General features: G+C 44.3%; 1 protein-coding gene across 1 annotated transcript; it reads left to right on the forward strand.

Annotated features, from left to right (window-relative positions):
* LOC139156043 (perilipin-3-like) lies at positions 1 to 26,727 on the forward strand (the record flags this gene model as incomplete). The annotated part of the gene is made up of 5 exons (XM_070731390.1): positions 1 to 69; positions 2,127 to 2,379; positions 6,104 to 6,291; positions 14,145 to 14,273; positions 26,313 to 26,727. Coding segments are annotated over 5 exons (993 nt in total), but the record flags the coding sequence as incomplete, so codon positions are not given.

The following is a 26,727-nucleotide window of genomic DNA, read 5'->3' on the forward strand; positions in this document are numbered from 1 at the left end:
ATGTTTGCCTGTAGGAATCTTTACAGGCTACAACACAAATATCCTATTATGCAACAGACGGTGGACCAGGTAATCACTTGACCTTCCATAATATTAGATTGACTGCAGTGTATGCATGGTTCTTTTAGGATACTGTTTTATTATATTATTGATTTTAATCTGATTGTTCTATTTCCCTATTTTACTATTGTTGTATTTATCTTACGTGTTAGCAGCTCTGACTCCGTTTTGGAATAAGTAAGTAAATATGTAAGTAAATAAATATAAATATCATAAATATAAATATCATATCTATCTGTGTAGATTCATGTAACCAACATGTGACATTTTACATTTCATTGAATTTCAAACTCCCAACGTCCTTAGGACAGGGAATGTGAAGGATGCAGGGCACTGTAATTCAGCAAGACTTAGAAGACCACAAATTCTCTTTCTCTCTCTACCGTAGTCAGTACAACAGATAAGTGATCAACTTCATGAGAATGGATTTCAGACATAGCTGTTATCAGCAGGTGCTGAACCAACCAGGTCATGCTGAAATGCCAACCAGCCTTTTCTTCCTGTGGGTGGAAAAAAAAGACATTTTATTTTCTCCTTTAAATATTTCACCTTCCAAATTTTTGGACTAGTAGGATTCCTCCAGCAAACATTTTAAAATGCTTTTTTGCCTTTTTTATAAAAAATGTAAAACAGCCCCTTATGTTTAGTAGGGTCTATGTGAGGGTAAAACGTTTGGGCTTGGCATGTCAACATTTTGGAAAACAGTTAACGTTTTTATTTTATTTATTCACATTTCTGAATTGCCTATCTCCATCAGAGGGGGACTCTTACGTGTGTGTGTCACACAAAAAACACATGAGAAAGAATTTTTTACATATTTTGAAAAGTATCAAACAATTGTGCGATTCCTCAGAATCTGCCATGTCATTTACCTTCAGGTGGTGTTTTTTCTGTTGACAGGTCTCTGAGGCAGCTCCAGGTCACACGAGGCCTCACATTCTTTTTTTGTGTAGGTTCTGTGGCTTCTGAAAACTATCTGATACTTGCCTGATTTTTAGAGCCTCCAGAGGTTGTGCAAAAGCGTGGCCCCCTCGCACAACCTCCAGAGGCTGCATGGCAACGCACACATACCCCCATTCTCATGCAGCTCCCAAGATGTCACATAATTGCATGAGAACAGCATGTGCTTTTGAGAATAGTTGTTAGGTGTTGGTAAACACTGGTGTGTTACCCAAAACATGCCATATTTGACATGCGCTCCCTAGGTTCAGCAGCATCATTACTCCTATTAGCAGGGTAATTGAGTTCCAGATTTATAAAGCATTTCACTGGCTTTGCGGATATTTTCATAAATAAAAGTTTTTTCTTGGGAATGTTTGTTTCATTTCTTACCCTGACCCATTTCTCAGTAATCTTAGAACATGCTAATCAATTTGGTTTGTGCACAGATAGTCCTCTACTTAACAACCATTCATTTAGTGCCCATTCCAAGTTAATAATGGCACTGAAAAAAGTAGCTTAAGAGGTTTTCACAATTAATGACCATTATAACATCCCCATGGTTGCATGATCAAAATTTGGGTGCTTGGCAATTGGCATGTATAGATGACAGTTGCACTGTGTCTTGTGTGATCACAATTTCTAATCTTACCAGCTGACATCTAACAATGTCATTGTCAGTTTCACTTAACAACTACATAATTTGCTTAACTTTTATGGCAAAAGATTTAAAATGGGACAAATCTCGCTTAACTGCCTTGCTTAGCTAATGGAAATTTGGGCTCAATTGTGGTTGTAAGTTGAGGACTATCTGTATATTTGTTATTGTTGTTTTTTAAAGGTAATTGCTGCACTAAAAGCAAACTGAACAAATAAAATTCAAATTGGATGCAAAAACGACACATACCCTGTTTTCCCCAAAATAAGACATCCCCTGATAATCGGGATTTTGAGTGATTGGCAATAAGACCAAATGCTTATTTCAGGGTTCAAAACAACATAAGACAGGGTCTTACTTTGGGGGAACACAGTAACCCAAATTTAGAGAGGAAGATACAGTATATATGCGCTGGTGCTTAATTCTGTCGATTTTCTTCATTCTTCTGTTTTTGGATTTTCACTGCCAGATCATGACAAATGCCATTGAATCTATTTATACCAAATTAACTGAAGTAAAGGACATTATGGATACCATGCTAGATATAAGCATTGAAGCTGCCGCGGAGAGCATGGAATTAACGTTGTGTTCAGCGAGGAGTGCTGTGGACACCATTATGGATATCGACATGGCACAGATGATGGCGAGTAGTGTTGACAAGATTATCTTCAAATCGGATGACTTATTAGAGCACTTTCTGCCAATCACGGATGAGGAATTTTGTAAGACTATGCGGTTCCCTCTCTTGATTATCCACATTTTAATAAGTTTGACCTCTAAATTTATTAACTTCTTTTATTTCTACAGCTATCTATCTCTGCCAAGTGACCCTGGATGGCATATAATTCTAAAACCGTAAAACAGTTAATTTTTTAATCCAAAAGTAAATGTATACAATAGCTGAGATAGTTGCCTATTTGCCGATGATTCTAAAGTGTGCAATAGGGCTGATATTCCTGGAGGGGTCTGTAATATGGTAAATGATTTAGCTTTACTAGATAAATGGTCAAAGCAATGGAAACTGCAGTTTAATGTTTCCAAATGTAAAATAATGCACTTGGGGAAAAGGAATCCTCAATCTGAGTATTGCATTGGCAGTTCTGTGTTAGCAAAAACTTCAGAAGAGAAGGATTTAGGGGTAGTGATTTCTGACAGTCTCAAAATGGGTGAGCAGTGTGGTCGGGCAGTAGGAAAAGCAAGTAGGATGCTTGGCTGCATAGCTAGAGGTATAACAAGCAGAAAGAGGGATATTGTGATCCCCTTATATAGAGCGCTAGTGAGACCACATTTGGAATACTGTGTTCAGTTCTGGAGACCTCACCTACAAAAAGATATTGACAAAATTGAACGGGTCCAAAGACGGGCTACAAGAATGGTGGAAGGTCTTAAGCATAAAACGTATCAGGAAAGCCTTAATGAACTCAATCTGTATAGTCTGGAGGACAGAAGGAAAAGTGGGGACATGATCGAAACATTTAAATATGTTAAAGGGTTAAATAAGGTTCAGGAGGGAAGTGTTTTTAATAGGAAAGTGAACACAAGAACAAGGGGACACAATCTGAAGTTAGTTGGGGGAAAGATCAAAAGCAACGTCAGAAAATATTATTTCACTGAAAGAGTAGTAGATCCTTGGAACAAACTTCCAGCAGACGTGGTTGGTAAATCCACAGTAACTGAATTTAAACATGCCTGGGATAAACGTATATCCATTGTAAGATGAAATACAGGAAATAGTATAAGGGCAGACTAGATGGACCATGAGGTCTTTTTCTGCCGTCAGTCTTCTATGTTTCTATGTTAACCAACTAACAGCATTTCTTCTTTCATTCATTCAGTTTTTAAAACTTCTTCATTTGAGTAAAGTTTAAAACATCTGAAAGGCATTAGCTAGGAAAAGTAGACCAAGAATGCATATGCTGGCCTAGTAAAGATATACAATATTGAAAATATGTCAGAAGTAAGCATGGGGAGGTATTATTATTATTATTATTTATTAGATTTGTATGCCGCCCTTCTCCAAGGACTTAGGTATGCTAAACAGATTAGATTAGTTATTTTTAAAAACCATGGAATCTAATATTTTGTAGGTAATTTTTCTTAAAATTGAGCGCTGTTAATTTTGATAGGGAAAATCTCTTGCCTAGAGAGCTCTTGCTTGTCAGTGAGTGATGCGAAATCTGAAAGACCCAACTGATATGATGAGCCAGTAATTGTGGCTTATTCAACAAACCATATTCGATCATCCATGACGTAACCTAAGCCCATTGTGTGTGATTTTATTTAGCCTATATAGAGGAACTGAATGATCTTATCTAAGATAAAAGCTGCTTACACAGATAGCCCTTGACTTACAACTACAATTGAGCCCGAACTTTCTGTTGCTAAGTGAGTTTTGCCCTATTTTATGACTTTTCTTGCCGCTGCTGTAAGTTCATCATTGCAGTTGTTAGATTAGCCACCACGTTGCTAAGTGAATCTGGCTTCTCCATTGATTTTGCTTGTTTAGGCTGCAGTGGTCGTAGGTTTGAAAATGGTCATATGTCCCTTTTTTCCAGTGCCATTGCAACTTTGAACTGTCACTAAATGAACTGTTGTAAATTGCATTTCCAGCAACAGGTAGATCTTTGTGCCAAAGGACATGCAGTGTGCAGCATTGACACGAAATAGATCAGTGATGGCAAACCTTTTTCTAATTTTGTCCCACAAACACCATCCCATGCACACCAAATACATGCCATGCATGCTCCTAATGGGCTGTTCTTCAACCTTAGGTTTCCTAAAGCTTCTGGAATGCAAAAAACGGCCCAATGGACAAACTAGAAGTTCAGATAAACGAACTTCCAGTTTGTCTGTTCATGGAGGGCCTCATGTGCCCTCAGCTATGGCTCCATGTGCCACCTGTGGCATGCGCTCCATAGGTTCTCCATCACAGGAATAGACAGGGGAGGAGACCATATATGTAAGAGAAGGCGGGTGCCCTCAGTCAGTTGCATAGAAATGAACTAGGACAAGTAGAGGCGTGGCTAAATGTACTTTATTAGAGAATAAAGTATTCTAAGAATCAAATCCAGGCATCCAATGCATAAACTCCTGAATAGAACCAATTTTACTTTTTTAAAAAATGGGTCACATTTTAGCAAATCAAAGTACAGGCTTATCATCTTATAAATTTTCTTTCAAATCCCTCTGTCGATCCTCTTTCCAGCTGATCTTCCTTGCTACAGCTGATTTTAAGACATATGCAAAGGTTAGGTTGAAGACTTAACTGAAAAGGGTATCTGTTATTTCTCCTCTGTTGTGGAGACTATTGAAAACTTATTGTCACCTAACCTAAATGAAAGGCATGGGCCTTTCTACCCCCTTAAAGCAATACATTAAAACTAATTGCTATGTAAGGAGGGGAAGATAAAGAGATAGAGAGAGAGAACAATTCCTCAAAGCCAAAATAAAACCATACTTTCCACGTAGATCAGGACTGGCTGATTTCTTTGTGCTGGTATTCTTTGGCAGGAGAAATTGGTAGCCTATTGGGCATTGCAGATTCAACCAATCTAAAAATTTCAAAGCCATAACAAGTCATCACTATCATTATTACTCATTGGCCATTCAATTTTGGTGTAAGGTCACCAAAAATGAAATGCTTTACTTAAAAAAAAAAATTGGGTCACATTTTAGCAAACAAAAGTACAGGCTTATCAGGCTTATGAAATGAATGCTCTGACTTTACGAAAAACATTCTAAAGCAGTGTTTCTTAATCTCAGCAATTTTTACGATTGTGGACTCCATTTCCCAGAATTCCCTAGCTAGCATCCCACAGAATTCTGGGAGTTAGAGACCACACATCTTAAAAGTTCTGAGGTTGAGAAACACTGTCCTAAAGTGTGGCAGATGATTGATGGGGAGCCTGGTACATATTATTTTATTTATTGATCAAATGTATATACCTACCCATCTCCACCAAAAGGGTTGTATTTTACCATCTTGCCCTCTTTCACAAAATCTAACTGAACAGTTTCACAAAGCCTATGGATCTTATTTTTACACGGCATAAAGGTTAGGTTCACTACACTAAAATGTAATAATAGTGTAGTGCTGGGGAAGGGAGGGCAGTGAAAAGGAGTCTGGGCCAACGCTGATCTCTTTTTGTGGTTCCTCACCAAATTGTAGTATATGTGGTAAAATAATCCCCTCACTTCCTCAATTAAATATTATTAACAATGAGGGAGAGGAATTGAAATCTTTTTTTTTTTAGTTATTCGAAGTATAGCTCAGATTTCCCCAAAGCTTAATCAAGGGGGATTTATTTGAGGAATAAAGTGACTACTAGCTAAAATTTCTCGGAAACCTAGTTGTGAGGAATGTTATTTGTGAAATGAACGGACTGATAATATTAGCTCAGGGATTGTGAATGGGGATCTCTTTTGATCTAATTGTTGTTTGTTTAGTTGCCATTGCATTTTCGGACCGCTCTGGAGTAGCCTCTCCTGAAAATCAGGAAGTAGAGCCAAGTTACTACAGGCGCCTGAGTTCCTTGTCGATGAAGCTCTGTAGTCGAGCCTACCAGCATTCTCGCATAAAGATCAAACTGGGTGCAGAGCAGGCATTGCTCCAGCTTGAACAGCTCTTTTACTTGGTAAGAAACTCAGTCATTCTGTGCTATGTTTGGGAAATAAAAGGAAAGGGTGAATAGTCAGACCTTGGGCGAGAAACAGCATCCTTGTTGGACCATGTAAGTTGCTGAATGGTCTCTTTAGCAAATAGCCCAAGCAGCTGAACTCGGGGACATTGATTCAGCCATGGAATGGAGGCAGACTGTTTTCTATAAAGCACTGATGGCGAACCTTGTTTCCCTCATGTGCCAATAGAGCATGTGTGCGCGTTATCGTGCATCTGCGAGTGCCCACAACCATAACTCAATGCCTGGGGAGGGCGAAACGCCTTCCCCCACCCCCTGGAGGCTGGAAATGGCCTGTTTCTCAACTTCTGGTGGGCCCAGTAGGCTCATGTTTCACCTTCCCCAGGCTCTAAAGGCTTCTCTGGAGCCAGGGGAGGGTAAAAAATGCCCCCCCTCATCCCCCTGCAGGCTTTCCAGAAGCCAGAAATGCCCTCCCAGAGCCTCTGTGCTAGCCAAAAATCATCTGGCCGGCACACACATACACATTGAAGCTGAGCTGGGGAAAAGGCTCGCGTGCCAGCAGATACTGTTCTGCATGCCACCTACAGCACCCGTGCCATAGATTCGCCATCACTGCTATAGAGTCATTTGCAGGTTCACAGAGGTGTTATTGAAGAAGCTGACATTTAATATACTGTACAGTGGAACCTCAACATACGAGCAGCTCTACTTACGAGCTACTCGAGATAAGAGCTGGGAGGGGAGAGACATTTTTGTTCGTCTCCCGAGCTCAAATCCGGGATACGAGCTGAGAAGAGCCGGGCTGTTTTGCTTTCCTTCCTTCCCGCGCTGATGCAGAGCAAAGCGTCACGCCCCCCTGACGCTTTCGGCGGCTTCCGAAGCGACGCTGGGCTCTTTTGCCGCCAAAAGCGTCAGGGGGGCGTGACGCTTTGCTCTGCATCAGCGCGGGAAGAAAGGAAAGCAAACCAGCCCTGCTCTTCTCAGCTCGTATCCCGGCACTCGGTGAGTGGAGAGGCGGTCGCCTCCCCTGCCGCCCCACTCTGCGGGTCCTTGGCTTCTGCTGGGGGTGGGGGGATCTGAACGCTCTCTGCTGGGGGTGGGGGGATCTGAACGCTCTCCCTGGCTGGGAGCGCATTCGCTGCGAGGGCTTTCTCCGTCACTTTCGGGAAAGCGCGCCGCGCCCCTCTCGCAGCTCGGAACTGACAGGGCTGTGAGAGGGGTGCTGCGCGCTGCGCGCCTGTTTTAAAGGATCGCAGCCGGTCTGGGGGGGCTTTCCAGCCCCCTACCCGGGCTTGGGGGTAGCTGGAAACCCCCCCCAGAGCAGCAGCGATCTTTTAAAAAAGACGCGCAGCTTCTCCGCTGACTCCTGGCGAACTTCCCCGCTTTAGGAGTCAGTGGAGAAGCTGCGCGCCTGTATTAAAAGATCGCTGCTGCTCTGGGGGGGGTTTCCAGCTACCCCCGAGCCCGGGTTGGGGGCTCGGGGGTAGCTGGAAAACCCCCCCAGAGCAACAGCGATCTTTTAAAACAGACACGCAGCTTCTCTGCTGACTCCTGGCGAACTTCCCCGCTTTAGGAGTCAGCGGAGAAACATAGAAACATAGAAACATAGAAGTCTGACGGCAGAAAAAGACCTCATGGTCCATCTAGTCTGCCCTTATACTATTTTCTGTATTTTATCTTAGGATGGATATATGTTTATCCCAGGCATGTTTAAATTCAGTTACTGTGGATTTATCTACCACGTCTGCTGGAAGTTTGTTCCAAGGATCTACTACTCTTTCAGTAAAATAATATTTTCTCATGTTGCTTTTGATCTTTCCCCCAACTAACTTCAGATTGTGTCCCCTTGTTCTTGTGTTCACTTTCCTATTAAAAACACTTCCCTCCTGGACCTTATTTAACCCTTTAATATATTTAAATGTTTCGATCATGTCCCCCCTTTTCCTTCTGTCCTCCAGACTATACAGATTGAGTTCATTAAGTCTTTCCTGATACGTTTTATGCTTAAGACCTTTCACCATTCTTGTAGCCCGTCTTTGGACCCGTTCAATTTTGTCAATATCTTTTTGTAGATGAGGTCTCCAGAACTGAACACAGTATTCCAAATGTGGTCTCACCAGCATTCTATATAGTGGGATCATAATCTCCCTCTTCCTGCTTGTTATACCTCTAGCTATGCAGCCAAGCATCCTACTTGCTTTCCCTACCGCCTGACTGCACTGTTCACCCATTTTGAGACTGTCAGAAATCACTACCCCTAAATCCTTTTCTTTTGAAGTATTTGCCAACACTGAACTGCCAATACAATACTCAGATTGAGGATTCCTTTTCCCCAAGTGCATTATTTTACATTTGGAAACATTAAACTGCAGTTTCCATTGCTTTGACCATTTATCTAGTAAAGCTAAATCATTTACCATATTACAGACGCCTCCAGGAATATCAACCCTATTGCACACTTTAGAGTCATCGGCAAATAGGCAAACCTTCCCTACCAAACCTTCCCCTATGTCACTCACAAATATATTAAAAAGAATAGGACGCAGAACAGACCCTTGTGGCACACCGCTTGTAACCTGACTCTGCTCAGAATACTCGCCATTAACAATAACTCTCTGATGTCTACGCTTCAGCCAGCTGCAAATCCATTGAACTATCCAGGGATTAAGTCCAATCTTCACTAATTTATCTATCAGCTCTTTATGTGGAACCGTATCAAAGGCTTTGCTGAAGTCCAGGTAGGCAATATCCACGGCGCCACCTTCATCCAACACCTTTGTGACATAGTCAAAGAAATCAATGAGATTAGTCTGACATGATTTGCCTTCAGTAAAGCCATGCTGATTTGGGTCCAATAAGTTATTGTTTTTTAGGTGCTGATTTATCCTCTTTTTGAGTAGAGTCTCCATCATTTTAACTACAACTGATGTCAAGCTAACTGGCCTGTAGTTACCAGCTTCTTCTCTACTGCCCTTCTTGTGAATAGGCACAACACTGGCCATTCTCCAATCCTCAGGAACTTCTCCTGTTAACAAGGAGAAGCTGCGCGCCTGTATTAAAAGATCGCTGCTGCTCTGGGGGGGGGGGTTTCCAGCTACCCCCGAGCCCGGGTTGGGGGCTCGGGGGTAGCTGGAAAACCCCCCCAGAGCAGCAGCGATCTTTTAAAACAGACCCGCCGTTTGCGAGCTAACTCCTCAGGCACGGAAGTTCGTGTTTGGCTTCAGAAGCGGCGGGGCTGTTTTAAAACATCGCTGCCGGCCTGGGGGGGTTCTGCAAAGCCCCCCAGGCCAGCAGCGACGTTTTAAAACAGCCACGCCGCTTCTGAAGCCAAACGCCAAACGCGAACTTCCGCGCCTGAGGAGTTAGCGGCGAAGTAACGTGAAGGATTGGAAGCTCACCAATCGTCCACGTTACTTCGCTCCTGTCCTGGCTAAATCGTGTGGCAGCAAACATGCTTTGGGGGTTTGGTTGGGGGGGAGGGAGATAGGAAGGTGCTACTTCTCCCCCCCAGCCAAACCCCCAAAGCATGATTGCTCCCACACGATTTAGCGGCAAAGTAACGTGAAGGATTGGAAAGCTGAAACCGCACGGCGTTCGGAGGCTTCCGAAACACAGGGAAGGTTAGTGAAAAGGTGCGATGCTTTTCCGGAGAAGCGAGCGATCCGGGAGTCCAGGAGGGGGAGAGAAAGAGAAAGAGAGAGGGGGGAGAGAGAGAAAGAGAGGGATAGAAAGAGAGAGAGAGTGAGAGATGCTTAGTGAGCCTTTCTTTGAAGTTGCCTTTCTTTCTTGCTTTCTTTCTTGCTCTTTTTCTTTCTCTCATTTACCTTCCCTTCCTCTATTTCTTCTTTTCTTTCTCCTTCCCACCTTCTACCCTCCCTCCCTCCCTTCACTCATTCCTCTCTTACTCTCCCCTTTCATAAGTTCCAGGGATCGATCGTGAAGGAGAAAGAGAGGGAGAGATCTGGATCCCCCCCTCCCCCGATCGTGTGCGTGTTTTGCAATCCGAGGCTACGGCGCATTTTCAGAACTCGGTTAGCTTGCGCGAAGGTGGCCGGCCGCACGTGATGGAAAAAGGTCTGGGAAGGCTTTGAATCTCCATAGGAGGGAGGGAGAGCGTAGTTAGGATTCTCGAATAGGCACCTCTGATTGGGTTTAATTTGACAGATTGATAGATGAAGCCCTCTGCCCTCTCCAAACGCATCTGGCTAACGGGGCGATTACCTCCCGGCTTCTTACACCCGCCGGAGTTCAGGATGGGGTGGGACGGAGAGACCGGTATGAAGCGAGTGACCTATTCCAGGACTGCAGAGGCGTTTCGCCCGCCCCCCCCCAAGACTGTCTCGTCTTAAGGTTTTAAGGGGAGGCTTTTTATTTCTCTTTCATTCTCTTTCTTGCTTTCTTTCTTTCTCTCTTTTACCTTCCCTTCCTCTATTTCTTCTTTTCTTTCTCCTTCCTACCTTCTTCCCTCCCTCCCTTCCTTCAGTCCTTCCTCTCTTACTCTCCCCTTTCATAAGTTTCCTTGCTTCCTTCCTCTATTCCTGTCCCTTCCCCCTTTCTTTCTTTCTTTCTTTCTTTCTTTCTTGCTTTTTCTTTCTCTCTTTTACCTTCCCTTCCTCTATTTCTTCTTTTCTTTCTCCTTCCCACCTTCTTCCCTCCCTCCCTCCCTCCCTTCACTCATTCCTCTCTTACTCTCCCCTTTCATAAGTTTCCTTGCTTCCTTCCTCTGTTCCTGTCCCTTCCCCCTTTCTTTCTTTCTTTCTTTCTTTCTTTCTTTCTTGCTTTCTTTCTTGCTCTTTTTCTTTCTCTCTTTTACCCTCCCTTCCTCTATTTCTTCTTTTCTTTCTCCTTCCTACCTTCTTCCCTCCCTCCCTTCCTTCAGTCCTTCCTCTCTTACTCTCCCCTTTCATAAGTTTCCTTGCTTCCTTCCTCTGTTCCTGTCCCTTCCCCCTTTCTTTCTTGCTTTCTTTCTTGCTTTTTCTTTCTCTCTTTTACCTTCCCTTCCTCTATTTCTTTTTTTCTTTCTCCTTCCCACCTTCTTCCCTCCCTCCCTCCCTTCACTCATTCCTCTCTTACTCTCCCCTTTCATAAGTTTCCTTGCTTCCTTCCTCTGTTCCTGTCCCTTCCCCTTCTTTCTTTCTTTCTTGCTCTTTTTCTTTCTCTCTTTTACCTTCCCTTCCTCTATTTCTTCTTTTCTTTCTCCTTCCCACCTTCTTCCCTCCCTCCCTCCCTTCACTCATTCCTCTCTTACTCTCCCCTTTCATAAGTTTCCTTGCTTCCTTCCTCTGTTCCTGTCCCTTCCCTCTTTCCTTCCTTCCTTCCCACCCTCCGTCCATTCATTCACCCATTCCTCTCTTGATCGCTTAAAGCCGGTCCCTGGTGCAAAAAGGGTTGGGGACCTCTGTCCTACAGGATTGGGTGGCAGAGAAGTTGAACATATGTAAAATTAAAAGTTTAACAAAGTTTACAAGTTAAGTGAAAGAAACTTCATTATTCATTTATATGTACATGTACATTTCTTCATTAAAAACCAATTAAAATTATTTACATTAATTCCTATGGGGAAAAGTCGTTCGAGATAAGAGCTGCTCGACTTAAGAGCCCAGGTCCGGAACGAATTAAACTCGTATCTCGAGGTACCACTGTACATAGCAAAACTCTTAAAAGATATTTGATTTAAAATATATTAAAAGATAAATTGGGCTGATGATGAATGATGGTTACAATAACCTAACTGTAATAGCCACTACTCATTTGGCTGAATCACTTTGGGCCATACCCACACTGAGCCCAATCCACCTCACAGGGTGATGGTTGTAGGGAAATGAGAAGAAAGTATTGGGTATGTTCACTGCCTTGAGTTACTTATGAAAAGGACAAAGGCAGGATATAAATATTCCTGTGTCTAAATCTTGTTCTACCATTAGTATCCAGTAAAAGGTTAATGAGCAGCTGGATTGAGTTATGTAGATTTGGATTTGGTCTAAAAACAAGGGCTTTGCACAATGTATATGTTAACCAGGTAGTCTGCCTGCAGTGCTGTTTTTAGGGACTGTGCATTGTGTCTTCCACTTGGATTCTTGCTTAACAGTCTATCTACAGCAATCTTTCTTAGCGTTGAAGATGTTAAGAAATTTAACTTCCAGATAGGATGGCCTTTGCTAAGAATTGTAGAAATTGAAATCCAGAGAATCAAGTCAAAGTTTCCAAGGTTGAGAAACACAGACCTACATTATCCATTAATCAGATTCAGAATGGGGGAGAAAACATCAACATTTTCTTGTATTATAGCAAATCTGCTCATCTTTTGTGCATAGGTTCTTCCTGCTTGACTTCATGTGGATTCAACCTTTTCATTAATAAAAAAAATTGTGCTACGTTCCCCAATTTGATGCTTTCCAGATGTGCTGGATTGTAATTATACAGTATAATCTCCATTTGACATGGCCATTTTGTCATGCAACAATGTAGTGCAGTGCCTTGTATGCTCTGATCTTAAGTGAGTGCATAATACTCACCTGGAAGGATTAATGGCAAATTCAGGCTGGTGACTTTTTGATTAGAAAGCAGTGTTGTTCAATATTGCTTGTTAATATAACTCCAGAATAATTGCTTGTTTGGAACTCTTCACACAACCTTAGTACATTTTAATGTTCTGATTTCTATTCGAGGAATAGGCAGGAGCGTTGGTAGAAACCTTTGAAGCACTCTTCCAAAAATAGTTTTCCAGCTTTTCTAATCTGGCCGTGTCTGGGAGAGGATGAGAGATGTGGTGTAAGATACTTGCAAGATACCAAGTTGAGACTGCTTTAGGGCAGTTCACTACTGTAAAGAAAAATTCAATTCTAAGGGACTTCAGTAAATCTCTGACCCCAGGACAGATGAAAATCCATGTATCTCTGGAATATGAGTGGACATATGCCAATTTTTTTTAGGGGGGGTGTCATTTATGGGGCTTCATGAATGGAACATCCAAAGCTGAAAGAGATTTAAGTATTTTCTCTCACTGGAGGAATTTTAAAAGGTGAGGTGGATGCTTTAAACATCTGCCAAGCTTGAAGTTCCAATTTGTTCCTTTAATCCTCTGTCCAATAGTAACCTCCCCCCCCCACGCACACACAAATATTCACTACAACTACTTTGGTCATGTTAGAAGATCACTAGCAATGCCCTCTGAGGTTCCCAGGCCAAAATGAGCCTTGTTTATTAATGCTAATGTGAAAGGCTACAGCAATTATATAATGAAGAAAAAATGCCCAGCTGATTGTGCACTGGTTCTTTTTTATTTTGTCTGTTGGGGGAAAATATTTTCTTTTTTTTTTAAGAAAACTATTACATTTCAATAAGAGATCATATATAAAGAAAGAAAAAGTATTACAGAAGCATAGAATGACTAGGAAAGAATGGTTCAGAAAAAAGTCAAAATAATGCAGAAAAACAAGAAAAAACGGAGTAATTTCTGACTTTCAGTGCTGTTGTAACTTTGAACAGTCACAAAATGAATAGTTATAGGTCAAGGGCTACCTATACTTCCTGAATAAACGTGATGGAAGTTCCTTAAGAGATTTTTCTGAATAATTGAAGATAGCAATAGCTATTACTACCCTCAGAATTTTGCCCCGCAAAAAACTAGGTCCTCATTTTACCAGCTTCACAAGCAGCCGTCAGAAATAGCCTGCAGTTCTAGATTCTAACCACTGCGCCGCTGTGGCTCTTATGATAAGAGTAGGGAATGTATAGCTCTGGCCTTTGAGCCAAAACTGTAGTTATGATGCCAAACGCAAAACACTAGGCTTGAGTGCGTGATTTTTTTCTTTCCCTTTTCCTTTTTTTTTTTTTTTGCTTTTTTGTAGCTAAAATATACCAAGGAGGAATTGGACTACAAAGTTCACAGAGGTCACGAAAAAATGTACCAGATGTGGAAGGAATGGTACAAAGGAGAACCTAAGCAGGACCAGAGCAATGGAGCAAATCAGACAGAGGTATCTCAGCATGAGAATGATTCATCTTTTGAAGATACTAAAAAAATAGGGAATGGCCATTGCTCAGTGAAGATTCACTGAGGAGAGGACGAAGGAACACCGAGTCACTGCTGAGGGGGTGTCGAGGGTGCCGAGGGAGAGCGGACAGAGAGCCCGGCACCGGAGGAACATCTTGTCAAGATTAGGAGGGCCCCTACCTCATCAAGGTGCTCAGCTTCAGAAGAATGAGCCAGGACCTTCCGGAGGTGATGAATATTGAAGCACAGACAAAGCATGTTCGAATGAACAAACTAGTTTTATTTTAAAAAAATATAAAAATAAAAATGTCTACGGAGAGACAATATGGCACATCTTATAGCTACAAAGATGAACCGCAAGATGAACTCTAAACTTAGAGACCGCCCTTCTTCTTCAGTAGGGCAGGAAGTGAGCAAACAGGTTACATCACACAGGAGGAGCTACATTACTAGACAGAGTTAACTCTCTAACTACTGGATGTTTCTCAATGTGTATGAAGGCTGGCAATTCCCAGCGCGACACCCCTTCTTTGTCAGTCATCAGAGACATAAGGGACATCAGGACATCAAGACATCAATTCACTTGAGGCACATTTTGTTGGTGAGGTATTCATGTTGATCAGCTGGCAATGGCTTATTCAGCAAGTCAGCGATCTGCTCAGTAGTAGGTATGTACTGAATTTTCACGAATCCTTCTTTCACCTTCTCTCTGGTATTTTGATACCGGATGTGAATGTGCCGTGAACGAGCTCCAACAAATTCAGTTTCAGCAATGAATGCAACTGAAACATTATCCTCCATAATAAAAATTGGTAACATCGGGTTTTCCCAAATACTATTAATGAGAGGAAAAAGAGACATTAATGCATTACAGCAATCAGAAACACATGCATATTCAGATTCAGTTGAAGAGCAAGAAATGAACTTCTGCTGCCTAACTTTCCAAAAGAAAGGACAACCATTTAAAAACATGATATAACCAGAAGTACTTTTACGTGTTTCCGTGTCACTTGCCCAGTCAGCATCAGCATAACAAATCACTTCAGGGTACTCAACATGATCTGGCTCGAGGTACAGCTTTTTGCCTTTTGTGAGCTTCATGTATTTCAGCAACTTCTTTATGCAAGACCAGTGAAACGTGGTTGCTCTCCCAACGTATCTGGACAGTAGATTCACACTCAGTGAAATGTCAGGTCTTGTCCAACTGCTGATGTACAATAGCGATCCAATCACTGACCGGTACAGCGTTTTGTTCTCAAAATCAGGATACTCTCCTCGGGTTAACCTGTAAAAATCAGTCTGCATAGGAGAACGACAAGTATTTGCATCAGACATGTTACAATTTTGCAAAAGCTGGTCAACCTTGCTTTCTTGTGAAAGAGAGAACCCCTTCTCAGTTTTCTCAAACTGAACACCTAGATAATCATTAATATGCCCTAGGCTTTTCAAGGTGAAATGTTGTTCAAGGCCCTTAGCAAAAGTTTGACTAGTGCTTTCATTCAGACCCACATAAACAATATCATCAACATAAACAAGAACAACTTCATAAGTCTTACCTTGCCCTTTTGTGAACACGCATCCATCAGATTCGGACTTAATAAAGCCCATTGAATTTAGCTTTTGGGATAACAATTTGTACCAGCAGAGGGCGCTCTGCTTGAGGCCATATAAAGACTTGCTCAGAAACCAGACTTCACCTTCTCGGTCCTGGAATCCGGGAGCACCTTTGACGTAGATCTCTTCATTCAGATCAGCGTTCAAATAGGCAGTCTCTACATCAAATTGAAAAACTTCTAAGCCCAAAGCAACAGCAGTGATCAGGGCAATCTTGACACTCTCATTTCTGACTGTGGGTGAATATGTGTCAGTGTAGTCATCTGGATAAACTTGAGAGAATCCTTGAGCTACAAGTCTAGCTTTGTACAGCTTTCCTTCATTAGGATTTTGTTTGACTTTATACACCCAGCGTGTGCCAATGACTTTCTTCTTGTTAGGCGGCTCCACCTGCTGGAACACTTTAAGTTTCTTTAAACAGTCCAGTTCGCGTTCCATAGCCTCATACCATTTTTCTTGTTCAGAGTCAGGTAAAAGTTTGATCTGGTGAAAATGATCAGGTGGAAGTGTAAGGTTATTACACATGAAAAGATAAGGAGATTCAGATACTTGCTGTGTAAATCTCTTTGGAGGAGTTCCTTTGGTGGTTCTTTTGGAACGCCTTGGAACGCTGGTCCATCCTTCATCATCATTTCCGCCTTCAAGTTCATCACAAGAGGTTTCCTCTGCGACTGTTGAAGGTTGTTCATCACTTGGGATGTCAGGAACATCTGGCACAGCTCCCTGGTCATCAGGTGTCACCATACCATCCTTGGGAAAATAAACTGAAGTATCATTACTATGTATACTGGACCAATTTGTGTCTTCCTCAAATTTAGCTGAATTGGAAATGTAAACTCTGTGATGAGAGTCAGCAAATTTGTGGTATTTGGAGACTTCATCAAAGCCGATGAATCTCATTCTTTCAGACACGGGACCTCCTTTTCTTCTCTGTTCAACTGGAATGTTAACAGTGGCATAACAACCAAAAATGTAAATGTTCTGGACATCAGGCTTCTTGCCATGAAGCAAGTAATAAGGAGTGTCTTGTATGACGCTACTCCATGTTCTGTTAACAATGTAATTAGCATACCTTAATGCTTCGCCCCAGTATGAAAAGTCCACGTTCGCATCCTCAATGAGACAACGGAACATCGTCTGCAAAATACCGTTCCTCCTCTCACACACGCCATTATGAGCGGGAGTCCCAGGTGATGAGGTCTGCTGGCGGATTCCATTCCTGGCCATCCATCCTTGGAACTTTTGCGACATAAATTCTCCTCCACGGTCACTTTGAATCCGCTTAATCCAGACGTCGTGTTGGGTGAGTATTTCTGCAGCAAAGCCTTTAAAAGCCTCAAACGCCTCTGATTTATGTTTTAAAAGAAAAACATAGCCAAATCGTGAGTAACTGTCAACTACAGTTAAGAAATACTTACGTTTACCAACAGTAGGCCGAAATGGACCGACAACGTCGGTATGGACCAATTCAAAGATGCGTGTACACAGTCGGACAGCAATTTTTGGAACTGGGGAGTGCCGGGACTTGGCTGAGTTACAAATTTTGCAATCTAAGTAAACTTTGCAAGCCCCATCAATTTTGAAACCGTCAGCATATTCAGACATCTTTGCTAAGACGGGGTAAGAAGCGTGCCCCAAGCGACGATGCCATCTGTGAATACACCTGGAATGAAAAGATTTGTTTGTTAACACATGTTTAACATTTGCAATAGCATTTGGAACCTCAGGAGTTTCATTGGCTTTAGGAGCCTTTGAACTAGCGGTGGCACCAGGGTTTCTCTCTGGACCTGTGCTAACGCCCTTTGGAACGCTTATACTTACACCACCTTTACTGGCAGGTTTTGGTTGCAAATAAAAAACACCTTTGATGGGGATGGCAGTAGCAAGAAGTTTGCCATCCTTGATAATGTTAGTGTCAACAAGTTCATAGTTTATTACAACCTTCAATTCTTCTCTCAGGCAATATCCGCTGAGGATGTTGTTCTTGGCAGTAGGAACGTAGAAAACATTTGAGATAAGGGAGTCCAGTTCTTTGACGAAGACTTTTCCTTTTCCTTCCACCTTGGAACGAAGATTACCAACTCCGTATACTTCCTTGACATCAGTCGGGTGTAGCTCAGAGAAGGATTCCTTCCGGCATGCGATGTGTGCCGCTGCTCCGCTGTCCAGGGTCCATAACTCACGAATGTCGTAGAGTGGACTCTTCTCAGAGACGGTGCTGAGGCGGATGATACCAACATAAGTAGGTTTCTCATCTTTTGAGTCTTTGGGAGTTGACTTTGCAGCCCCAGAACTCTTTCCTCTGGATCCTTTCTTGTGCGCGCTCTTTGGCTGAGTTGGATAAGGTGGACTGTCAGTTTCGCCAGGTTTCACACTCTGCACATCAGGAGACTTGCGAGTGTCATCCTTCTTAAAAGGTTTCTGGCGTGGGTACTTAGGAGTACTTGTTTTCTGCTGACCGCCCTTTGCCAAATTAGGTTTAAATGCTGCTGACATGGGCCTAAGTCCAGTGTTCAGCAACTCTGCTTCTTCAGTTAGCATGTTACAGAGTCTTTGAGTAGATTTCTGGGCCATTGGGAGTATGCTGAACTTGTAAACAACTTCCTTCCATTCAGGACCAAGGGAAGTTATAATAGCCGCATTTACTTGATTGTCATCATAGCGGTATCCTCTTTCTTCTAAGTCTTTATGCATTGTTAAAATCTTAGATAAGTGTGGTGCAAGTTCACCCCCAGTTGGAAGTTTAGTGTTATTAAACTTGGCTATCAGTATATAGTTGCCTTCTTCTGATATTGGCCTAAACATGCCATCTAATGACTCTAATATCTGTGCAGAAGTAAAGTCATGTGTGTCATATCTTATTGACAATTGTGAGTCCATGCTCATGAGAATGAGTAGCTTGGCTTTTATGTCAGCTTCTCTTTCTTCTGCAGTCCAGCGCCTTACTGGGGGATTATGTGCAATCCCATCTATGTCATGAGCCAGTAGGTGCAAATTTATTCTGTGAAGCCACTTCCGATAGTTATGTCCATTAGGCAGCAATATAAACTCACCTTTCAGAACAGAAGAGGTGATGGTTTGCCTTGTTGGTGCACCCATCTGAGGTGCTGGGAGTGGTTGGAGTTGAGCCCCAACCCCTCCTGGCAAACCTTGTAGCTGTCCAACTTGGGGAAGTTGTGCTGGCATCTGTGGAATATGGACTGGAGATCTCTGTGGTGAAACAGAAGGACCTGAGACAAATGCATTTTGTTTCTGCATCCTTGCAGCCATATCTGCCTGGGAAAATCCCTGCTTGGTTTCAGGTAATGCCTTTTCCTTTCGGGCATACCATCCACTAGTGGCCGCTGTTGCGTAACTTGCTTCAGTGGGGGAAATCCTCCCTCCTTCTCGGCTTGCATTTGCTAAAAGTTTTTTCTCTTTGGGCTGATAGCCTCCCCCTTCCTCTTTTGGAATGTCTTCTATGTTAGATAAGGCAGGAGGGAAAAAGTGCGTGATCACTGGAGAATGGCTAATGTGCGCATGTCTATCTTCTTTAGAAGAATAGGCATACGTGGCATCTCTCAGGGGCATTTCCTCCATTTTTTCTGTAAGAAGTTTAAGCTGAAGTTTTTTTAAAGATCTTAGCTCCGTTCTGGCATCATCTGCCTTTTGTAAATAACTGGAGTAGATCTGTCTCTGCTCATTAGTTTTCAAAGTAGGAAGGTTATCAAAATGAAGACAGTGGGATTCTAACGAATCAATTTCCTTTTCATCTCTTTCTATCATTTTCTCAATCATCTCCAGAGTTAGGGATGTCCCCTTAATTCTATCAGAAGTGAGAGAACTCAAGTCATCTAGGTGCTTTGTTTTGGCTGACGCCTTTACATGCAAAACAGATGATTGAGATGGGAATAGAGTTAACGTTTGATCCTCAGATTCTTCATCATCACTAGGTTGATTTGAAACACTGCCGGAGCCACCCCCTTGGGCAGATTTACATTCTTCCTCCCGAATCCCAACATCATCATCAATCACGTAATGGGAACTTACGGTTTCGTGAGTGTCGGCAGCTGTAGAGGCTTCCTTCTCAGAATACAAAGACATCGTAGGATTCCTTTTACTATCGGCAACACGAACAGTCTCTCTTAGCTCGGCGAACTGCTGGCTGGAGAGGGAATCTATGAAGGATTGACTGAGAGGATTTCGCTTTCTTTTAGCTGGCATTAGGAGTAATCGCTAGTGAGCTTACGGAGTGTAAGCGGGGTCTGTTTCTTCAATAAAAACCATCCTCTGCTACCATGTCAAGATTAGGAGGGCCCCTACCTCATCAAGGTGCTCAGCTTCAGAAGAATGAGCCAGGACCTTCCGGAGGTGATGAATATTGAAGCACAGACAAAGCATGTTCGAATGAACAAACTAGTTTTATTTTAAAAAAATATAAAAATAAAAATGTCTACGGAGAGACAATATGGCACATCTTATAGCTACAAAGATGAACCGCAAGATGAACTCTAAACTTAGAGACCGCCCTTCTTCTTCAGTAGGGCAGGAAGTGAGCAAACAGGTTACATCACACAGGAGGAGCTACATTACTAGACAGAGTTAACTCTCTAACTACTGGATGTTTCTCAATGTGTATGAAGGCTGGCAATTCCCAGCGCGACACATCTGGCCGGCGCGGAGAATGGCGGCAGGACCGGACAGAGGTTGGAGGCTCGCGGCGCCGGTGGAGAGGTGATAAGAGGTGATAGGAGGAATTGTGGGGAGCAAAGGGAGTTGAATCCCCCACTGAGATGGCTCCCCAGCCCGACTCCAGAGGTGAGAGGTCCGGTGCCGAGATGGTGATGATTGGGAACGGCAGAAACAACACGAGGGAGAGAGAGAGTGACAGTGGGGAAGAAATGGAGTCAAGTGCCGGAAGTCAGCTGTAACACCAACAGACGAACGAGGACGTTCAGGGGAAATTAAGTTAGCCCCCTCCCGTTGGCACCAGTAGGTGAGAGCTACTGGGGGCCAAGGGGAGTCAAAAAACTAAGGACCATTCTATCTACTCCCTTCCCCCCACTCCCCTCCTTCCCCTCTTAACCTTAATTTTTGTGATCTATGTATATTATTGCTGAAAGACTATGCCCCCTGCGGACTGTGGATGAATTGAAGAACACTGCCCCCCTGTGGACTGATTTAAAAAGACTCCTAGAAAGAGAGGAAATTAAGATCAAGCCTTTTTAAATTAGACTAAGACCTAAGACCTTCGAAGACCAGAAGAACATCATGCCTGGACTGACTGATTACTGATGATTGAAGAATATAAGATCTGTTTTATACCATCAACGAAATTAATTTTTATATTTATATTAACTTGAAATTTTAGTATATATTGTATATAGTTATATTTTAATGGTTTTAGTGTTTTTAAATTGTTATTAATTGCCATTTTATACTATTATTAATTTAATTGACTTTTTAAAGTAATCAGGGTTCTAAGTAATGGATGACTGGGATAAATTTGCTTGTGGCTATGAATGGAATGACTGGTATGATGGAGTGTATGGGGGTGTGGGGGTGTGTGGTATGGATGAGTTTATTGATAGTAGAGTGAATGATAGGTCTGGCCCACCTGATGCTCGGGAGACAGGAGAGAAAGGGGCGCCGATCTCTGGGGGGGCAGAGGGTCGAAATATCCCTGTGTTGCTGGGGAGAGGCAGATATGGCGGGGGCCACAGAGTTAGCCGTTCCAGGGGAACGAGGGACCGTTGCTTAATAACGGTCCCTTGTTCTGGCTCTGTGAGCCCAACCTTGGGTGCTGGTGGTGAGTGTAACTCTGGCCCTACGCTCAGGTTGCTGCTGCTGAATGCCAGGTCGGTAGTAAATAAAGCTCTCCTCATCCGGGATTTGATCCTGGATGAGGAGGCCGACCTGGCATGTATTACTGAAACCTGGCTGGGCCCGGAGGGAGGTGTTCCTCTCTCTGAAATTTGCCCAGCCGGGTTTCAGATATGGCATCAACCTCGACCCCAGGGAAGGGGGGGAGGAGTAGCTATTGTAGCCAGGGAGAGCCTTTGCCTGCGTAGACTCATTGCTCCGGAAATTGCGGGTTGCGAGTCTCTCTTGATGAAGTTGGACTTAGGGGTTCAGGTGGGCTTATTTCTCACGTACCTGCCTCCCAGCTGCGTGTCAAAAGCCCTGCCTGTGCTACTCGAGGAGGTAGCCGGGTTGGCGGTGGAGTTCCCCGGACTCATCGTCCTGGGGGACTTCAACCTGCCGTCACTCGGCGAAACCTCTGGGTTGGCACAGGAGTTCATGGCCACCATGACAGCCGTGGACCTGACTCAAGTAGTACAGGGTCCAACTCACGAGGGAGGGCACGCACCTGACATGGTATTCCTTTCCGAGCAATTGAGTAATGGTCTGAGACTAAAGGGCTTAGAAGTATTGCCTTTGTCATGGTCAGACCATTTTCTACTACGGCTTGACTTCCTGGCTCCAATCCTCCCCCGCAGGGAGGCGGAACCAATGAAGATGTTCCGCCCCAGACGCCTGATGGACCCAGAGGGCTTTCAAACGGCGCTTGGGGTTATTCCAGAGGCACTCGTCCACAGTTCGGCGGAGTCTCTCGCGGAGGCCTGGAACAGGGCTGCGACGGGGGCTCTTGACCGGATTGCGCCTTTGCGGCCTCTCCGTGGCGTTAGACCCCGTAGAGCTCCATGGTTCAACGAGGAGCTCCGGGAGTTGAAACGCCAAAAGAGACGTCTAGAGAAGCGATGGAGGAAGAGTAGGTCTGAATCCGACCGAACACTTGTAAGAGCTTTTATTAAGACTTACAAAGTGGCGCTCAAGGCGGCAAGATGCGCGTATCATGCCGCCTTGATTGCATCAGCGGAATCCCGCCCGGCCGCTCTGTTTAGGGTGACCCGCTCCCTTCTTAACCAGGGGGGAGTTGGGGAGCCCTTACAGAGTAGTGCCGAGGATTTTAACACGTTTTTCGCTGATAAAGTCGCTCGGATCCGGGCCGACCGACTCCAATTGTAAAACAGAGTCGACTGACAACGAGTCAGTCGAGGTGACTGGGGCACGTACTTGTCCACCTGTCTGGGAAGAGTTTGATCTGGTGACACCTGATGAAGTGGACAAGGCCATTGGAGCTGTGAGTTCCGCCACCTGTTTACTGGATCCGTGTCCCTCCTGGCTGGTTTCGGCCAGTCGGGAGGTGACGCGGAGCTGGGCCCAGGAGATTACCAATGCTTCCTTGGGGAGGGGAGTTTTTCCATCACTCTATAAAGAAGCGCTCGTGCGCCCCCTCCTCAAGAAGCCCTCCCTGGACCCAGCTGTGCTTAACAACTATCGTCCAGTCTCCAACCTTCCCTTTATGGGGAAGGTTGTCGAGAAGGTGGTGGCGCTCCAGCTCCAGCGGTCCTTGGAAGAAGCCGATTATCTAGGTCCCCAGCAGTCGGGTTTCAGGCCCGGTTACAGCACGGAAACCGCTTTGGTCGCGTTGATGGATGAGCTCTGGCGGGCCCGGGACAGGGGTTTATCCTCTGTCCTGGTGCTCCTTGACCTCTCAGCGGCTTTCGATACCATCGACCATGGTATCCTTCTGCACCGGCTGGAGGGGTTGGGGGTGGGAGGCACTGTTCTTCAGTGGTTCTCCTCCTACCTCTCTGGCCGGTCGCAGTCGGTGTTAGTGGGGGGTCAGAGGTCGACTCCTAGGTTTCTCCCTTGTGGGGTGCCTCAGGGGTCGGTCCTCTCCCCCCTGCTATTCAACATCTACATGAAACCGCTGGGCGAGATCATCCAAGGACATGGGGTGAGGTATCATCAATATGCGGATGATACCCAGCTTTACATCTCCACCCCATGCCCAGTCAACGAAGCGGTGGAAGTGATGTGCCGGTGCCTGAAGGCTGTTGGGGCCTGGATGGGTGTCAACAGACTCAAGCTCAACCCGGATAAGATGGAGTGGCTGTGGGTTTTGCCTCCCAAGGACAATTCCATCTGTCCGTCCATTACCCTGGGGGGGGGAATTATTGACCCCCTCAGAGAGGGTCCGCAACTTGGGCGTCCTCCTCGATCCACAGCTCACATTAGAAAAACATCTCTCAGCTGTGGCGAGGGGGGCGTTTGCCCAGGTTCGCCTGGTGCACCAGTTGCGGCCCTATCTGGACCGGGACTCATTGCTCACAGTCACTCATGCCCTCATCACCTCGAGGTTCGACTACTGTAATGCTCTCTACATGGGGCTACCTTTGAAAAGTGTTCGGAAACTTCAGATCGTGCAGAATGCAGCTGCGAGAGCAGTCATGGGCCTACCTAGGTATGCCCATGTTTCACCATCACTCCGCAGTCTGCATTGGTTGCCGATCAGTTTCCGGTCACAATTCAAAGTGTTGGTTATGACCTTTAAAGCCCTTCATGGCATTGGACCAGAATATCTCCGAGACCGCCTTCTGCCGCACGAATCCCAGCGACCGATTAGGTCCCACAGAGTGGGCCTTCTCCGGGTCCCGTCAACTAAACAATGTCGGTTGGCGGGACCCAGGGGAAGAGCCTTCTCTGTGGCGGCACCGGCCCTCTGGAACCAACTCCCCCCGGAGATTAGAACTGCCCCTACTCTCCCTGCCTTCCGTAAACTCCTTAAAACCCACCTTTGCCGTCAGGCATGGGGGAACTGAAACATCTCCCCCTGGGCATGTTTAATTTATATATGGTATGCTTGTGTGTATGTCTGTTAGTATATGGGGTCGTTTTAAATCTTTGAATTTTAAATTTGTTAGATTATTTATGATTTGTTTCCATGTGTTGTGAGCCACCCCGAGTCTTCGGAGAGGGGCGGCATACAAATCTAAGTAATAAATAAATAATAAATTCTGCCTTGACCATGGTTTGTGGCTAGGCATACTGGGTAAACCTAGACAATTATGATTTATTTGGTAATTATTATTCATTATTAAATGGATTAAATCAGGGATGGCGAACCTATGGCACATGTGGTGGCATGCGAAGCCATTTCTGAAGGCACGTGAGGCATTGCCCTCTGTCAGCTCGGGCCCACTGGTCTGCTGATATTTATAGTTTATACTTTATCAGATTTGTCTGCCACCCCCTCCGAAGACTCGAGGCGGCTCACAGCATAACAGTAGTACAATACATTACCAATCCAATAATAAAAATTAAATCAATTTAAGCAAGTATTAATAACATAATAAAATCCCTAACTATGCAATCACACACATTCAACCTACTCTATCATACAGTAAGGCCAAAAACATAATTAAAAAGAGGGGGAAAGGTGGTAATTATCCCCACGCCTGGCGACAAAAGTGGGTCTTCAACATTTTATGGAAGGCGAGGAGAGTGAGGGCTGGTCGAATCTCTAGAGGGAGTTGATTCCAGAGGGCCGGGGCCACCACAGAGAAGGCTCTTCCCCTGGGTCCTGCCAGCCGACATTGTTTGGTCAACGGGACCTGGAGAAGGCCACCCCTGTGGGATCTAATTGGCCACTGGGATTCGTGCCTTCTTTATGGCCGTTTTTGCTCTCCCCAGAGTTCAGGAAAGCCTCCTGAAGCCATTTTGCTCCAGCAAAAACTGGAACAAAGCCTCCTGGCCTGTTTTTTTGCCATCTCCAGGCTTCAGGAGGCTTTTCTGAACCCTGGGCAAGGGCAAAAAAAGTCCCTAAAAGCCTATTGGAAGTCCGGAGGCTTCAGTGAGGCCTGTCCGCATGTGTGGAAGGGCAACGTAGGGGGGGTTGTGTGCATGCGGGTCTGGAGGGGAGAGCATTGCGTTACAGGTGTGGGTACACACACGCGCCCTATCACCTGCAAGCGCATCCTTTTGGCACCCGGATCAAAAAAGTTTCGCCAACACTGGACTAAATCTTTATCCCCAACGCAAATTGGATCTTGCAACATTATTAAACAAACTATATATTTATGCAAAAATTATTCCCAGAGCCAGAAGAGAGTTGGTGTGTTTCTCAGGATGTATGAAAAGGCTGAGATGAAGAGCTGGGTCAAAGATCCTTTATAGAACATACACAACATACAGAAAATTGCTTGGGGAAGAAAAGAGGGAGGAGATTTGAATTCTGCCACCTGGCATGTACTGCATGGCTGAAATCAAGGGAACGGCAATCAACAATGGTGTCTCCATGCATAAACAAGAATATTCAGTTGCCCTATGTCCGTCTGTCAACCTCTCTCCCCACCCCCTCCCTCCCTTCAGATAATCCCATAGATCAGGGGTAGGCAAAGTTGGCTCTTCTATGACATGTAGACTTCACATCCCAGAATGCCTGAGCTAGCATGATTGGCTCAGGAATTCTGGGAGTTGAAGTCCATAAGTCACAGAAGAGCCAACTTTGCCTACCCCTGCCATAGATGAACACCTATGATGTTCAATTAACAGATCTTTTTGTTCATTTGTTTCATAACAGATGGAATCCCATTCTCTAGCCACATCCTACACTGTTGCACAGAAGATGCAGGAGGTCTGCCAGAATGTCTTAACCAACCTGCAGAGCCTTCCTGAACATCTTCAACAAAAAGTCCAACAGGCTCAGTGTGATTTAACAGAGCTACAAGCTGTCCTCTCTACTGCCACATCCTTCCAGGATCTTCCCAGTGGCTTCATGAAAGAGACCACAGAGAAAATTAACAAGGCCAGAAAGGCTCTGTTTGAAGTCATGGAATATATAGCTAAATACACTTGTCAGCCATGGGTAGAGGGACCCTATTGTCCTGCTGAATATTCAGCAGAGGAATCCATAAAACACAATAACGTATATTAGTTCTTTACTCTTAATAATTTATGAAACAAATAACATATATCAATTCTTCCTATTAATAATA

Source organism: Erythrolamprus reginae, unplaced genomic scaffold (genome assembly GCF_031021105.1).
Source record: "Erythrolamprus reginae isolate rEryReg1 unplaced genomic scaffold, rEryReg1.hap1 scaffold_239, whole genome shotgun sequence".
Lineage (NCBI taxonomy): Eukaryota > Metazoa > Chordata > Lepidosauria > Squamata > Dipsadidae > Erythrolamprus > Erythrolamprus reginae.